This window comes from Sapajus apella, unplaced genomic scaffold (assembly GCF_009761245.1).
Source record: "Sapajus apella isolate SASKATOON/1434 unplaced genomic scaffold, GSC_monkey_1.0 scaffold54, whole genome shotgun sequence".
NCBI lineage: Eukaryota > Metazoa > Chordata > Mammalia > Primates > Cebidae > Sapajus > Sapajus apella.
In genome coordinates this window covers 7,830,860-7,847,712 of record NW_022436994.1, presented here as the reverse complement: position 1 = coordinate 7,847,712, position 16,853 = coordinate 7,830,860, and the positions used below count along the sequence as shown (strand labels likewise).

Below are 16,853 nucleotides of genomic sequence, written 5' to 3'. Positions count from 1 at the left end.
CCCCCACCCTTAGAAAAGCTTATCAGCCCCTGTCCTGTGTGGTCACGGTTGCAGAGGATAACTAGTCATGTGTGAAATGGGTCTCAATGTTTCACAGTTTGAGATGCTGAACATCCACGATCTCTGTCAAATGACTTAATGGGGATTGTAGAAAATCCTATTCAATAATTTAAAAAAATAACTCTGTCTAGATATTATTAAGTAAGGAGTCCTTGCCAGGCATCATTTGAATCAGTGTAGATTAACGCATCTGATTCTCTCCACCATCTCAGCATGTAAGCCTGACTACTTTTCCTATTTGACAAATGGGAGAAGCTAAATAACTTGTCATTGTCCTAGAGTGACTACAGGGCAGAGCCAAGATTTGAAGCCAGGCAACGTGGCTTCAGCATTCACATTTCTGACCACTAAATTTTCCATTTCACTAGCTTACCGTTTTGAACCTAGCCAGTAACATATGCAGCCCTGATCTTTGCCAACGACGTTTTAAAATAAGGCCTGCTGTAGTAAGCGGTGCTGTCCACCAGGGGGCAGGACGGCACCACAATGCTCTCAGTCACTCCCTCCCATTTGCTAGGGTCCCTAGTCCATTGGGAATGTAAACTGAGTTCAAATCTTTCTGTCAAAATGGAGGACAAAGGGCAGAAAGAAGGAAACAGGGGAAATGGGTCACCGGGTGTGTGTGTGCACAGAAGGCCTCTCCGTGCCATAGCAGAGGACACAGGCTCTGGAATCCCGTGGGCTGAGTTTTCGCAGCCTTCTGTGCTAGTGGGCTGGGTGCTCTATACAAAGAAATTAAAGCAAAGAGAAAAGCAGGGCGTAAAGGGGACCACAGGAAAACAAACTCTTCATATTTTTCTATGCCTCTCTCCCTACCATATCCAAATCACTAAACTTTTCCCACCCTGAGCTTCATGATCTGTGAAACAGGGATGGGCCAGCTGCCATGTGAGCACTGGAGAAGAAACGTCCCCATCAGCAGGGCCTTGGGCCCCTCCTGTCGGGGAGAACCTCAGCCACCTTCAACAGTTCATTTCCAGGCAGCTAAGGTCACCTCGCTCTTCTCGAGCCCTTCCATGTTGGAGCTGCAATGGAGCTCTAACAAGTTAATCATAAGCCAGCCCCCATGGCACCGGGGAGAGGCTGTTTATACACTTATCAACTCATGACACGCAGGGTGGTTCATGTGACTTAAGCTTTGAGTCCCACATCCTGGCTCAGATGGCAGGAAGGATGCTTTGACCCATGACCACTCTGGTTTGTTCCTGGGTCGGATATTCCTTGGGTTCTCTTCAGTAGAGGGAAGCTTGAATACATAAACCACAGCTATCCTGATAAGTGCAGACATTGGGTTCTACAAACAGTAGGCACTCAACCAATGTCTGCTGTACTGTCCTAATCAGCTGGATGTGGTGCTGGAATCGAGAAGACTTGATATGGCCTGGGAAACCATGCAGAATCTCCCCAGGGAGGAGGCACTCTCCCCATATTCACCCTACTCTGACCCAAGCATGTGACAGGGCTTGCTTGCTCTGTTCTTTGCAACAGAGACAGTTTGATTGACATTTTCCTCATCTCCATCTTTCCTGCTCTCAACCACAAGCCAGACAGACAAACAGACAGCTCCGTTATTTCAGTGCTAAGCCAGTCTCTGCAAGGAGACAGCCTTAGGTTGACCAGGCAGTGAGCTGGTGGGCGAGTGATGAGTGACAGGTATCAGGTGTGAACTCACCCAGGTGCTCCTGGAGCCTGAACCTGGCCTTCTTACACATCCGTCTAGAGGACATTCCCAGTGAAAACTGGATGCCTGCAACTTCATCAACCTTTAGGGGCAAAAATGAAGCCACATTAACTTAAAAAATGATAATAAACTTGGAAGTTAGACACAGAGGAAACTGTACAAATAATAAGGAAAAAGCTCCATTAATTTTTCACAGTGAACACACCCAAATGAAAAAAAAACAGAACAGCATCAGTGCCTCAAAAGCCCCTCTAATATTCCCTCCCACCCAGCGCTGTCTCTTTCCTCCTCAAGAACTGCCATCCTACCGTCTACTACCACGAGTTAGTTTTGTCTGATTGTGATATCCATCTAAATGAAACTAAATAATAAGTACTCTATGATAGGTCTGGCTTTTTTGGCCTGTGGTTATTTCTAACTTTCATCCGTATTGTTGAGTGTAGCCACTGATAGCATCTAGACCACCGGGTCTCAACTCAGTTCTTTTAAAGTGGGCCCAAGCTATTATTTCAGAGCCTCCTTACATGTACTTAAGAATAGGTCTGCCTGAGGCACCATGCAACACCGAAAGATCACAGTGATTCCAGTACTCTGGGCTGAGTCAACTGGGCTGCAGAGGGCAGGGAGAGACAGTGAAACTCACTGCTCCAAACCACCCCAAGTTACGGATCTGAGACCTTTCCTTGTTTCTAGCGTAAGCATTTAGTGCTATGAATTTCCCTCTCAGCACTACAGTAGCTGCATCCTGTGGGTTCTGATATGTTTTGTGTTCTATAGAATTCATTCTGTTCTATCTTTTTAAAAATTTTTGAGACTTCTTTGAACCATGGGTTATTTAGAAGAGTGTTGTTTAATTTCCAAGTACTGAGAAATTGTTGATTTTGTTACTATTAGTTTTAACTTTTATTGCATTACGATTGGAGAACATGCTCTGGATAAATTTGTCGAGTTTTTTTCATGGCTGAGAACATAATCTATCTTGGCGAGTATTCCATGCATCCTTAAAAAATGCATAGTTCTGCTATTCTGTGGAACATTCTACATATCAGTTAGATTTCCTGTTGGTTGCTTGTATTGGTCAATTCTTCTGCATTCTTTCTTTCTGTCTGGTCATTTGTCTTAGTCTGTTTGGGCTGCTATAACAAGAATATCATAGAATTATAAAATACAAACTTTTTTTCTCACAGTCATGGAGGCTGAGAAATCCAAGATGAAGGAAGGTGCCAGCAGATTTACTGTCTGGTGAGGGCCCATTCCTCATAGATGGCTCCTTCTAGCTGTGTCTTCACATAGCAGAAAAGGCAAACAGCTTCCCTTGGGCCTCTTTTATAAGGCCGCTAATCCAAGTCATGAAGTCTCTGCCCTCATGACCTAATTACCTCCCAAAAGCCCTGTCTTTTAATACCATCACATTGAGTATTAGGTTTCAACACATAAATTTTAAAGAGACACAAACATTCAAATAATGGCATTCCACTTCTGGCTCCTCCAGATTAACATCCTTCTCACATGCAGAATACATTCATCCCATTTCAATTTCTCCAAAAGTCTTAAGTTATTCCAGCATCAACTACAAAGTCTGAAGTCCAGAGTCTCATCTATAAATATGATCTAAATCAGATAAGGGTGGGATTCCAAGGTGTATTTTATCTTGAGGCACATTGCTCTCCACGTATGAACTATGAAACCAAACAAGTTGTGTGCTTCCAAAATGCAGTGATGTAACAGGCACAGGACAGACCTTCCTATTCTGAAGGGGAGAGGCAGGAAAGAAGGGGGTAACAGAGGCTAAGTAAGTTCAAAACCCAACAGGGCAAATGGCACTTCATCTTCAGCTTGAGAATAATCTTCTTTGACTTAACGCCCACCTTCTGGACACACTGGGCTAGGAGTTGGACTTCCAAGGCCTCAGGCAGCCTCGTCCACATGGCTTTGCTGGCCACAGCTCACATGGCAGCTGTTATGGATTGCAGCCACATGTCTGAGGCTCTCCCAGGCTGGTGTCGCAGCCTGTGGCTGTACCTGTCTGGCATCACTGGGGCCCCTCCTCCCATGGCTCCACTGTGCATTGCCCTAATAGAGTGGCTCTCTGCAGTGGCCCTGCTCCTGTGGCAGTTCTCTGCCTGGGCCCCTAGGTTCTCTGGTCATCTTTTGAAATCTAGGTGGAGGCAGCTGCACATCCATAGCTCGTGTACTCTGTGCACCTGTGGAGACGTTGCCATGCTGATGCCACCAAGGTTTGCAACCTATATGGTATCTGGGGGGTAGCCTGGTTTCTACTGACCCCTACAAAGCTCCTTATAGAATGGTCATTTGGTCACAGCCTTGGTGTTCACTACTGAACACGCGACCTCATTTTGTTGTAATGCCATACTGCCAGACTAAGGAATGTTCCAAATCTTTTAAGTTCTGGTTCTCTTTTCATTATAAATTTCATCTTTAAATCATTTTCTCTTCTCACATTTTTCTGTAAGTAATCAAGAGAAGCCACACCACTCCTTCAACATCTTGCTTAGATATTTCCTCAGCCGAACATCCAACTTCATTGCTCACAAGTTCTACCTTCCTCAAAACATTAGGGCATGGACACAATTCAGCCAAGTTCTTTGCCACTTTTTTCCTTCCGTTTCCAATAGATGTTCCTCATTTCCATCTGAAACCTCATCAAAATGGCCTTTACTGTCCATATTTCTACTAACATCATGCTCATCACCACTTAGGTATTATCTAAGAAGATTGAGCCTTTCTCTATGGCTCTCCTCTCCTTCTGTGCCCCCAGCGGAATCACCTTTACCACTAACAGCAATGTAGGCTTTTTCTAGCACAGACCTGCAAACCCCTCCAGCCTCTACACATGATCCAATTCCAAAGTCACTTCCACAGTTTTAGATAATTATTATACAACATCCCCACTCCTTGGTACAGATTTCTGTCTTAGTGCATTTGGGCCGCTATAACAAAAATACCATAAGCTGGGTGGCTTATAAAAATAAACTTCAGCTCTGGGGGTTGGGAAGCCCAAGATCAAGGCACTAGCACATCTGGTGTCTAGTGAGGCTCCATTCCTCACAGATGGCACCTTCTTGTCTTCCTGTGTGTTACCAGGACCCATCTTTTAAGATTCCATCTGGATTTTTTAACTGCTATCTCATGTATCTTCTTTATAGTTTTCGTAGTGGTTGCTTTGGTTACTACAATAAAATTCATAACTTATCACTGTCTATTGGTATCAGCCTTTTATTACTTGTGTTGAAGTCTCACCTCCATATAGGTTCCTCCACATTTCTCACTTTTTCCTTTCATTACCTTGAGATCAGACAGTGGTGTCCTCTTTTTTCCAGTCATCAGATGTGATTGACAACTCGTGAGGAGGAGGGTGTCGTATGGCTCATACTCTGCTCTTTTCATTCTTCTTTCTTCCCTCCTGATGCTCCAAGGTGCTTTCTTTTACTGTTTCCTTTCTGTTTGAACATCTTTTGCTAGTCTTTAAATGTAGGCTTGCTAGTGACTAATCCTTTTAGTATCCTTCATCTGACAGTATCTTTATTTCCCCTTCATTTCTAAAGGAGAGTTTCACTGAATATAGAATGTGTGCTGATTTTTCTTTTCCTTCTGTTCTTAGAAAATGTTGCATCACTTCCTTCTGGCCCTTATGGTTTCATAGGAGAAATCCACCGTCAACCCAATTGATGTGCTCCTATTCAGAATTCGTCATTTCTGTGGCTGCTTGCAGGATTTTCCCTTTGTCTTTAGTTTTCAAAAGTTTAATTATGGTATTTCTTGGCATGGATTTTGGCTGTGGTTGTTCATCTGTTTGGAGTTCACTTGGCTTCTTGAATCTATACATGTGTCTTTTTGCCATATTTGAGGAATTTTTATCCATTGATCTTCAAATACTGTTTAGCCCCTCTCTTCTCCTTTGAGCACACCAGTGATAAAAATGTTGGATCTTCTGTTACTGTCCTGTAGGTGCCCGTGGCTGTTCTTCTTCCTTTTTTTAGTTTATTTTCTGTTTTTCAGTTTGAGTGAATTACATCGTTGCCACAGTCACTGATTCTATCCTGCCATTTCCTCTACTATCGAACCCATCTAGTAAGATTCTTTCATTTCTGAAATTTGGTCTTCTTCATCACTTCTATTTCTTTATGGTGGCTTTCTGTTTTTCATTTCTTCAACAGGATTTGTATTTTCCTGTTGAAACATTTTTATAATGGCTGTTTTAAAATCCTTGCCAGGTAACTCGAGCACTTGGTTCATCTTGGCATTGACATTCATTGTCTTTCTCTTTCATGAAGCATGTTTCTTGGTACTTGGTATGAGAGGAAATTTCTATTATATCCCATTTTGCCTATAAGGAAATTCTGGGTCTTATTTTATCAGGTCGTTGCCTAAGCCTGTTTAGGGAGCCCAATTTGTGGCCTGTGGTCCCACTGACAGATGAATCATCAGAGCCTTTCAGTGCTATTTTGGTTTGCTTGGTTTATTGGGTGTTTCTGGGGTTCCTACTGATGTTTCCTGAGGTACAGAAGAGTGACTCTCAGTGGGAAGGGGAAGCTGCCAGCATACAGCTATGAAGCCTCCCTGGCCTGGCATGTGTTCAAGGGGGTCCTCCGCCTGTGGGAGATGGAGTGTGTTTCCCAGGTGGGGCTGTGGGCCTGCTGAGGGGGGATCCTGCTCTGGTTTCCCCAGCCCCCTCACCTACCCTGGACTCTCTGAGATGGGACGGAGAGGTTCCCTGGGTCAGATCATTACAGTGGAATCCCTTTGGCTGCTTCCCCCTCCTGGTCATCTGGTTTGGTGACAGGCTCTTGGGGACCCCACCTCTATCTGTCCTATTACCTCAGGCAGGCTTCACACGGACCTGATTTCTCAGGAACTTCAGGGCCACTTGTGGTTTTTCCACTTACCTTGTTTGCCAGATCAACAGCACTGCTGTCCAAATGTCCAGATAACACCAATCCCTGCATCACAAAATGTCCCTTCCCAGTCCAGGTCCAAGTCTGCCTGGAAAACTCCAATTCATCCTCTGAATCCAGGCCCAAATGCCCCTCATCTGTGAAGTGTGATCCCCAAAGTGTGATGCCTACCCTACTTCCCTGAGGACAGGATGAGACACAGAAGCACGACTGAGCTGTGGACCTACCGTTCCCCAGCAGGCAGATCCAAGCTGTTCATTAGACAATAGATCAATGACCCCTCCCCCCGCAAGTGGGCGGACCAAGGTGCCCAACACATGATAGAAGGGCGACCCCAGTAGGTAAGGTCCAGATATGCATTGGATAACAGATTGCAGAGAGATGAATGGCGAGCCCACAACCTCCTCCTGCAGCAAGTGGCAGGAGCCTGTCCAGCTGAGGTCTCATGGCCACTGGGTCTCTCCAACAGTCCCCAGGGCTGGCTCTGGTCAGGGACCTAGGGACATGTGCACACCCTACAGAGCCCAGTAACTGTGACGAGTACCAAGCACACTCCCTAAACTACAGTGAAATCAATGTCCACCTTTCCACCTTGTGACATTGGTCAAAGGTCTGGGCAACAACTGGCTTCAAAGACTCACTGGGAGCTTCCTGCTGGACAAGATATAACCTGCCACCACCCATTCTCCTTTTGCCCTAAAGCGGTAACACCAGGACCATTTCAAATCAACTCTCCCAACACAGCTGGGGTGAAGTAATTCCTCTGTCTCCTCAGAGTGGAAAGTTAGAGCCTCTAGGGGCTGACCACTCAAGCAGAAAACTACACTGTTGGCAGGGAATGGCAGCTAACTGAAATATTTATCTGTCCATGACCAAAAGCCCAAAGCATTGCTTCTTTTCTGGTTTGGATCTGAGGGAATGAGGTTAGATGGGGTCCTATGCCTTGTCACCTGACTCAGGAGGGAGGGGACAGGCCCAAGAGGGCAGAGTCAGCAGAAGGGGGCAAATTCCCTTAAGGGAGGGAGGGAGGGAGAAGCCTTGGCTGGGGGAAGGGAAGAGGTGGGTGACACTGGCTGTCTCCAGCATGTGTTGATGTGTAAGTGAATCCACCTGAGTTTCAATATTCACTTTTAGTGCCCACTTTGAATAGACACTGGGAAGTCCCTCGGGCTGGCCCACTTCAGGGGTGTGTCCTGCAGCTGGGGTATTCATAGCAACATCAAAAACATGTCAGGACCCATTACCACCACTGTGCATTGCGGTTAATCTTCAAAGATCTTTGAATATAACATTTCAAAGGTCTCTGGGCAGAAACCTTAATATATGCCTGAAGGCAAAACATTTGTGAATTTATAACTGAATCCACTGATCTGTAAACACACAAACATACATTCATGCATGAGCACACACGCAGATGCACACAGACACATGTGGACAGACATACATCTGAACAAGCGCACGCACAAGTGCAGAGACATTCACAAAACTGCACACATGCACACGCATACACACATGTGCAAACACACACAAACATACTTCAGGGTACTCAAATACCTGTCTCACAGAGGCTTACCAAGTTGATAATTTTATTATACTCTGAATAGAGATGATATTTAAAGAGCAGAGAAAATGACTATACAAAGGATTTATAGAACATTCATTTACATACTGGATATATTCTTTACAGTATCAGAAAAGTAAAAATATGCACTAACAAGTAAGGCAGAGAAGACATTACAAGGTATTTGATGCTGAGGATAAATGCACGGTGACTTTTAACATGGCTATAGCTTAACACTGGAGGAATACAATACGTTCTTTTTCTGAGTAGTTAGTAGGATCCTGGCCATAACATGCACTGCGCACAGTTTGTGAACTCTGGGCATTTACTCTCCAGGGCGGTATGCGCCTGCCCAGTGGGAGCCCTGGAGGCAAAATGCCTGGAAACGTTCCTTTTCCTGTGGCCCTAGAGCCGGAGTCCATGGTGAGGGTTCTCTCACGGTTTCTGAGTCCACAGTACAATCTGTGGTAACACACATCTTGTTCTGTTTAATGCATATGTAACACAAAAGGAAGAAAGAAACCTCCTGTACCAGCTCTTCAGAAATCGTGGAAGCTTGCTTCCTTTGGTTCCTCAGAAGGAGCTATCTGCTTGGAGCAAATTCCCTGGTGCCCTTGACCACGTTTACCTTGCGTAAAAATCAGACCTGGCCAATGAGTTCAAAAAGCACATTTGCACGGCTTCCTGAATGCCATGGAGGCATGGCTTCACGAGGGCCCCTGCGGGCACCCCAATGTCTCTGTGATTCTCTGGTAGGCTGTGCTTCTCAATTCTGCAACCTTAGTTTGCTCTGACTTCTAAATGAGCTCTCTCATCCTTCATCAGAAGGATAAAGGAACTGGCCTGTAATCTTTTGATTAAACGTGGGTAGACACCATCTCAGGATGACGCACCTCTTGAGGAAAGCACAAACCTATGCTCCCCGTGGCCACATTCCTACAGTGGATGAAAAACCAAGATGCCAGAAGCCTCTGCCAAAGACATCAGGGCCAACACATGAGGATCTGCCGAAAATGCCAGCACCTCCTGACAGTCACGCCACCGCACGTTAGGGAAGGAGGCCCACAAAGACCAAGGCAAACATTTGGCACGGAAATGAGGCACTTGGTTTGGTGCATCAATAGGAGCTAAAAAGTGGAATGTCCACCTGCTTTCACACAGGCACACACACACACACACACACACACACACACACACGCACACAACACCCACTGTGATTTGGCTGCTTCCAACTCTGCCTGTTGCTAAGTTTTCCTCGGCCCCTCACTTTAAAACAGAGTTCACAAAGCACATTCCCAAACCCCAGCTCCCTGACAAGGAGCCTGTGACACCAGTGTGGCCTAAGAGTGGGGACTTGACTTTTGAAGGCAGAGGAGAGGGAATTTCAGGCTGGATGGCAATCGGGACAGTCAGTGTGCCTGCAGAGCACCTGCGCTGTGAGAGGAGCGGGCCAAGGCCTTATTCCGACGTGGCCCAGTCTTCTCTCACTCTGGGGATGTTCCAGGGTCCCAAATTCTCCCAAACCTTTAATCACGGACAGATTCAAGCAAGAAAACCATGGCACTGGCATGCTAAAATAAGTCTGAAATACAGTTGATTCAGTGGCTTAGATGATGCCCAACAGTTGCACTCAAAAACAGCTTGTCAGTACTGGGGTTTCTTCTCTTTCTCCTCATTCTCCCTCTGCCCACACATGCCACAAGCACACAGGGTCCCCAACAGGAAGCCCAGGGTGACAAGGAGCAGCTTGAGGAGGGCTGATAAAAAGACGGGGACTTCAGGTCGTGCAGCGTCAGGCCTGAAAATGGTCAAAAAGCCCATGCGGGGGATGCTGAGCTTAAATCCAGGCATTTTCCATCCCTTCTGGACTCTCCCCATCAGAAAGGAAGTCATCCACAATCGAAGAAAGACATTCCAATGAGTAAAACGTTGGGGTGGGCTGCTCGAGGCAAAGCCACCTTTGGGCGGCACCGCACATGGGGGACTTAACAGCAGTGCCCGAAGTCCACTGCACATGATTTTGGTGGCCAGGGGCCTGCGGTGTGTCCTATATGGGGACAAGCCTCGTAAAATCACAGCTTGGCAGGCTGCAGCATTTGACACTGGTACAGCATAGCAATGGCTAATTATCATAAATAATTTGGCATAAGTAAAATATAAATTATATAGAAATGGCATTTTTGCTTCCTTCTTCTTGCTTCTCCTCTCAGGGTCCTCACAGGCTCTCCCCAGCCCAGCTCACCCAGCTCGCCACGGGTCAGCAGGAGGCATGGAGCGCTCACCATGGCGGAGTGGCCAATTCATCCCACCACCCCCCTCCTCACGGCCCATCATCGCAAAGGTCCCTCGTTTTAGGTTCCCCAGTGTTCCAGAAGGGCCTGACTTGCACAAACCTTCGTCAAACATACACCCCCCCTTCTCAGTTTCATTAGCATCTCCATCTTGGAAAGACAAGGTGAGGAAGACCCCTGGCCTCAGGTGCAGCTGGGCAGGAGTGCCCATGCCGACGGGGAAGGAGGGCAGTCTCTCGGCACCTCTGCCTCAAGGGCTTGGGACTCCTCATTCCCCAGAATGCTGGTGTGCCAGGGACATGGGGACCACCTCGTGTTCTGTGCTGTTTCCTTGCAGATACCTTTCCCACAGGGACCCTGGGGGGTGGTACACCCGTGCCAAGCTTCTTCTACCCAAAAAGCGTGTGGCTACAGAGATGTGTCAGATAAGTCACTTTCAGGAAAGGCCAATTCACGGTGATGTTTGTTCTTGTTTTTGTAGAGCTGGAAGATCCTCTTTCCCCTCATGGGCCTGGAATGTCAGGTTCATCAGTTTGGTACAAAGTGGGGACCCCACCCTCACCCCACGGCTGTCTCCAGGGCTTCGAGAGGCATCGGTGGGTCTGGGGTGTGAGGGGGGCTTTCAGACCTTCTTTGGGGAGCCGATCATGACCTTTGATACGAAGTTGACGATGGCACTGGCAGGTTGCTCAGGGTCATGCTCTGCAAACAGGTGGCACACATTGTCCGTGGCACTGCCCTGCTTCCGAGCCACAAATCCAAAGACTCTGCCAAAGGAAAGTCTGGTCAGAGCAGTCAGTGTCCCACAAGGTCCCAAGCTTCTACTTCCTCCAGCTACCAGCAGCACCCCCGGGAGGAATCTTAAATGCCACCTATCAAAAATCTACCATGTACCCAGCACCCTGCTGGCTATCCATTCATGTACTTCACCTCCAGCCTTCACAGACCTGCAGATGAGATGTCTGACTCTCTAGCTCTGCAGTGAGGACCCTGAGGCTGAGAGGTAAGTGGCCTGCCCACAGCCCCAGGTTAGGACCTGAATCAAAGCTGAGGCTCAACCTCCTCTATAGATGCTTCCCCATGCCAGGGCCAGAATCCCCGGATACCTGTCCCTGCAGATTCCCGAGCCCCAGTCCTGACATATGGGACCACAGTCTACAAGGTGAGAAGCAAGGGACTCAGGGGCTCCTGAGATGATGCCAGAATGCCAGTCCTGCCTGGACTTCGACACTCCCACCCACTGGGACCACAGGGGAAATACACCAGGCACTCCCTTCGGGCCTGGGGAGCCTGAATTACAAACTACATAGAGTCCAGGCAGCGTTTTATAAAGAACAGCCCATTGAATTATTTTTCTTAGAAGAATTAGGGCCATTATCTTAATAGGCTTTTACGAGTCCTGCACTTCACACAATAACAACCATTATCCCTGTCCAAATCCCAGGGAAAGGATTCTTCTCTTTCTTAGAAAAATGAAGGATTTTTTTGTTTAAATTTAGCAGTTTCCACACCACAGAAGGGTGTGGAAATGACACTCGAGTAACCCCAATACAGTCACAAATTCCAAGCAGATGAAAGCCCATGTTTCTGAGACCAGCCAGAGAGCGAGTGTGCCCAGAACACAGTCCCCATCAGGGAAGCCCAGCTCATCATCTCTTCTCCTTATCCTCCCTTCTGCTAACACATGCACTGAGTAACTCCCTGGACAGATGAGCCATTTGAAACTAAGATTCCAGGGAACGATGCCTGTGATGAGGCACTGTGGTCATTAAATCTGGGTTATGCTGAGAAAACCTGGCTGGGAGGATGCAGCCCGTTGTGGCCCCGAGTGGGACATTAGGACGAGGTCTCTCAACAACACTGGGCCAGGAATGAGCACAGGTGAATGAAGCAAGGCCATGGTACTCAGGGAGCCAAGGAAAGTGTGCTTATAAAAGGGGACCTCTAAACCAGGCATGGTGACTCACACCTTGAATCCCAGCACTTCCGGGGGGCGAGGTGGGTGCATCACCTGAGGTCAGGAGTTCGAGACCAGCCTGATTAACATGGTAAAACTCCATCTCTACTAAATACAAATAATTAGCTGGGAGTGGTGATGGACGTCTGTAATCCCAGCTACTTGGGAGGCTGAGGCAGGAGAATTGCTTAAATCTGGGAGGCAGTGGTTGCAGTGAGCCAAGATCGTGCCACTGCACTCCAGCCTGGGCAATAAGAGCAAAACTCTGTCAAGAAAACAAAAAGAGGGACCTCTGCCTGGCTGGCTGTGGAGCAAGGGCATGATGAAGGCCCTCCTCCCTTGCATTTGGTAAATTTGGAACCCCCGCCTCAACCGCACACCTGCACACAGGGAGCACTTCCTTCTAGCTGTGCAGACGTCAGCACTGCTGAGCCCACCCTCTCCCAAATGACCAAAAAGGCTGTGCCATCCATCTCCCTGTACCTATACCACAGTGTTATACGACACATGTAAACACTGCACATCCCACCAACAGCTGGGAGAAAAGTTAAGAGCCACCAGACCCTCGTCCATAACGAGAACACTTTTACTTTTTTTTTTAAAGCAATTGGGATGGTGTCATCATTTTCTTATAAGGCACCCCTTACGGAAGCCTGGAACAGAATCCAACTTTGGACTGTAACTGTAGACAGAGAGAATGTAAAGAAATCCCAGCAACTTACTTTGAGGAAGGGCCGTCTTTGATCCACCTTGCAAATTAAAGACAAAAAAAGAGTCAGGTTAATTTTTTACATTAAGGGACAGAATTAAGTATATTCCTTGCTTAATAAAAACGCAAATTTCTTACTTCCTGTCTTGTGGGTCCAAGGCACAGAAAATCACACTGTTGACGGGGTAATGCCTCCGGAAGAAGAGCCTGTTGGGACACAGAGGAGAGAGGATGGCTCCTGTTACTGGGGCTTTTGGGGGACCCGGGATGCACTGGGCGGGCTCTACCATACAGGAAGATTCTTGCAGCAGAAAACATTTTATACTTTTACTCGTCACTTGGAGAGAAGAAAGTGTGTGCTCATTCAAAGTCAACAGATGTCATGAAGTTGGGCAGAACGGTTGTCACCAGTAGACGGAGGCACCACACGGGCCAAAACTGCCAGCTGTGTGGAAGGTGGGAATGAGGTCAAGAAGCCCTAACAGGCCAGGCATGGTTGCTCATGCCTGTAATCCCAGCACTTTGGGAGGCCGAGGTGAGTGGATCACCTGAGGACAGGGGTTCGAGACCAGCCTGGCCAACTTCGTGAAACCTTGTCTCTACTAAAAATACAAAAATTAGCTGGGCATGGTGGTATGTGGCTGTAGTTCCAGCTACTAGGGGGAGAGAGACGAGATAATTGCTTGAACCCAGGAGGCGGAGGTTGCAGTGAGGCAAGATCGCGCCATTGCACTCCAGCCTGGGCAGCAGAGTGAGACTCCATCCCCCCCCAAAAAGGAAGCCCTAACAAACTGGAAAAGCTGGTGGGTGTGAGATGGACACAAGAAAGCACCTCCAGCCTTGCCAGACAATGCTGGCTGCAAGGTTGTGAGGAAACCACTAACAGCCTCCAGCCTCCGAGCCTCAGTTTCCTCACCTGTGAAAAGAGGATCACAATACCAGCCCACCTTTCCACAGGACAGATGCCCAAGTCAGAGGCAATCATAGATCTGAGAGCACTGAGTGAATGGTAAACTGCTGTGCATGGTACGTTCCTTAGGGAAGGGCTCCACGTGGTCACTGATACGACCCTCACGGAGACCTCCATCCAGGCTCACCTGCCAGCCCTCAGTCGCTGACATGACCACCTGGGGCATCCTCCTCCGGCTCACCTGCCTAGCCCTTCCTTCCAAGAGTGCTATCCACCCAGTCCACATGGACCCCAAAGGACACCATCTCAACATTCTGCTGTGTCCAGGCTGGGCCAGTCTAGCTGGCTTTGGGGTCAACCCTCTCCTTCTGGGAGTGACTCTGCACTGGCACAGGGTAAAGCTCATCTGGAGATGAAGGGAGAGGCCAGGAGACAGGCAAGGGCAGAGGCAGAGCCTGGGGGTGCTTCAGTGCAAGGTGACCCTGCAGCACCAGCAGGCCCTCTCAAACAGGTGTCTTTTAAGGCTGATTGTTGGTGAGAAGACACCCCTTTTGTCCAGAATAAGCCAGTCTGAACTCTGTCTCTTACAATATGAAAGATCTGTACTGATGTGGACATGACCCATCTCCAGGGAGTGTAAAGCATGCAGGGAAACTAAAGAAAAAAAGACACCCCTCACAAGGGCACATAGAACAGATCCTGTGAAGAAATAACAGATTCTCCAACGGTAGCAGGGAGGAGGGAGCAATCAACATTGTGAGGGTCCTTAAGGGGCCCAACCCTGACCCTGAATCTACCATGTAGTCAAGCTATGCCTCCAGACCCTGAGTCCACCATGCAGCCTAGCCATGCTCCTAACCCTGACCCTCAGTCCACTAGGCAGCCTAGTCATACTCCTGACTGTGAGCTTGAGTCCACCAGGCAGCCTGGCCATGCCCTGAGCCTGACCCTGAGTCAACCAGGAAGCGGATTCACATCTCAGACCCTAAGTCCACCATGTAGCTCGGCTGTGCCCCTAACAATGACTCTGAATCCACCGTGCAGCTGAGCCACACCCAACGGAAACCCTAGGTGAGCCATGTAGCTGAGCCATGTCCCTGACCCTAAGTCCACTGTGTGGCTGAACTATGCCCAACACAGCCTGAGTCCACCATGCAGCTGGGCCATACCCCTGATTCTGACCCTGAGTCCACCATGCAGCTGAGCTGTGCTTAACCTGGACCCCGGGTGAACCATGCAGCTGAGGCATGTCCCCAACCCTGATTCCACCATGCAGATGGGCCATCCCTCTGACCCTGACCCTGCCATGCAGATGAGCCACACCCCTGACCCCGACCCTGACCCTGAAAACACAGTGGGGCTAAGCCACGCCCCTGACCCTGACCCTGACCCTGAAAACACAGTGGGGCTAAGCCACGCCCCTGACCCTGAGAGCACACTGGGGCTGAGCCACGCCCCTGACCCTGACCCTGACCCTGACCCTGAAAGCACAGTGGGGCTGAGCCACACCCCTGATCCTGACCTGAGAGCATAGTGCGGCTGAGCCATGCCCCGACCCTGACCCCGAGAGTACAGTGGGGCTGAGCCATGCCCTTGACCCTGACCCTGAGAGCACAGTGGGGCTAAGCTGCACCCCTGACCCTGACCCTGAGAACACAGTGGGACTAAGCCACGCCTCTGACCCTGCGTGTGCCACACAGGGCACTTGCTGAGTGCCTTTTCATTTGAAACACTAAACCTTGAAATAGGTATTTTGGTGCAGGGTTGAAATATGAGAGCATCAAGCATTGGGACCTTGCCCAGCGTCATCTACTGGTCTGTGTCGGGGCACTGAATGGGTCTGACCAGCAAAGCCCAAGTTCTGCTTTGTGCTCCTTTTCTCAGCAGATGAAGGGTTATGAGCAAAACCTGCCACACTCACTTATTCCTGAAGCTATGGAGAGGAAGATCCTGCCTTCAACCTCCCAGGTGGTTTGAGCAGATCAAGAAAACGTCCTGCTCCTAGGCATGGGGGCCCTGCCAGGGGAGCACCCTGGGAAAAAACCAGGCTGGTGTTCGTGTCCCCTGCTGACCTGTCTGCTGTGATGGTTCCTACCATCGCGCAGCTGCCATGGTTGATGCCAACATGCCTCCTCAACCACACAAGACAAAATAATTGCATCTGAAATGCTCTGTTCCTAGGCCATTGGCTCCACTCAGGGATGGCATTCTGGGGGGGGAGGGAGAGAGGAACAGGCCTGTGGCTGCTCTGTCCCATGCTCGTGCTAGGCGTTCAGTGAAGGTCCGCAGCAAGAACATCTGCTCCAGCGCAAATGGCTCAGTTTGACCAAAGTCACTGGAAATTGGCCAAAGGAAGTAGTACATATTGAAGCCACACTCTCACCTGAAAGGAGATGACCCTTTGTGAAAACAATAGGTTCCAAGATCAACGGATTCTGATCATAATATCAGAGTGTTTTTAAGTAACTGAGTTAAAAAGGCTTTTTACATTTGCAAATTATGTGTGTATGTGTGTAATATTAAAACATCAAATGTCTTTTTTTTTTAATTTTACTGATTTCTAAGAAAAATCACCTTCAGAACAAATGCTAATCGTTTCTATGTGGTTCCCAGGACCTGTTCAATGACAGAAAAAGGCCTAGACAGACGCTGGGTTACTGACGGTCTTAAGGACGGCTAACGATTTACCTGGATGACCACTCACACTAGGGAAGAGCAAGAGGAAGGTGACAGCCCCACCCCTGCTGATGGCTTCTGCCTCCCTCCAG

The 16,853-nt window shown here is 48.4% G+C and overlaps 1 protein-coding gene across 15 annotated transcripts in view; it reads right to left on the bottom strand.

The window, feature by feature from the left end:
• Positions 1-8,226: 8,226 nt before the first annotated feature.
• The window catches only part of TNS3 (tensin 3), a 315,320-nt gene continuing 306,693 nt past the window's right edge, over positions 8,227-16,853 (bottom strand). For all 15 annotated transcript variants that reach the window (XM_032244265.1, XM_032244267.1, XM_032244273.1 and 12 more), the window contains 3 exons: positions 13,314-13,382; positions 13,189-13,215; positions 8,227-11,276 (listed from right to left, as the gene is read on the bottom strand). In XM_032244265.1, coding sequence (XP_032100156.1) covers positions 11,132-11,276; positions 13,189-13,215; positions 13,314-13,382 — 241 coding nt within the window. In that variant the 3' untranslated portion in view covers positions 8,227-11,131. The remainder of the gene's footprint in view (positions 11,277-13,188; positions 13,216-13,313; positions 13,383-16,853) is intronic.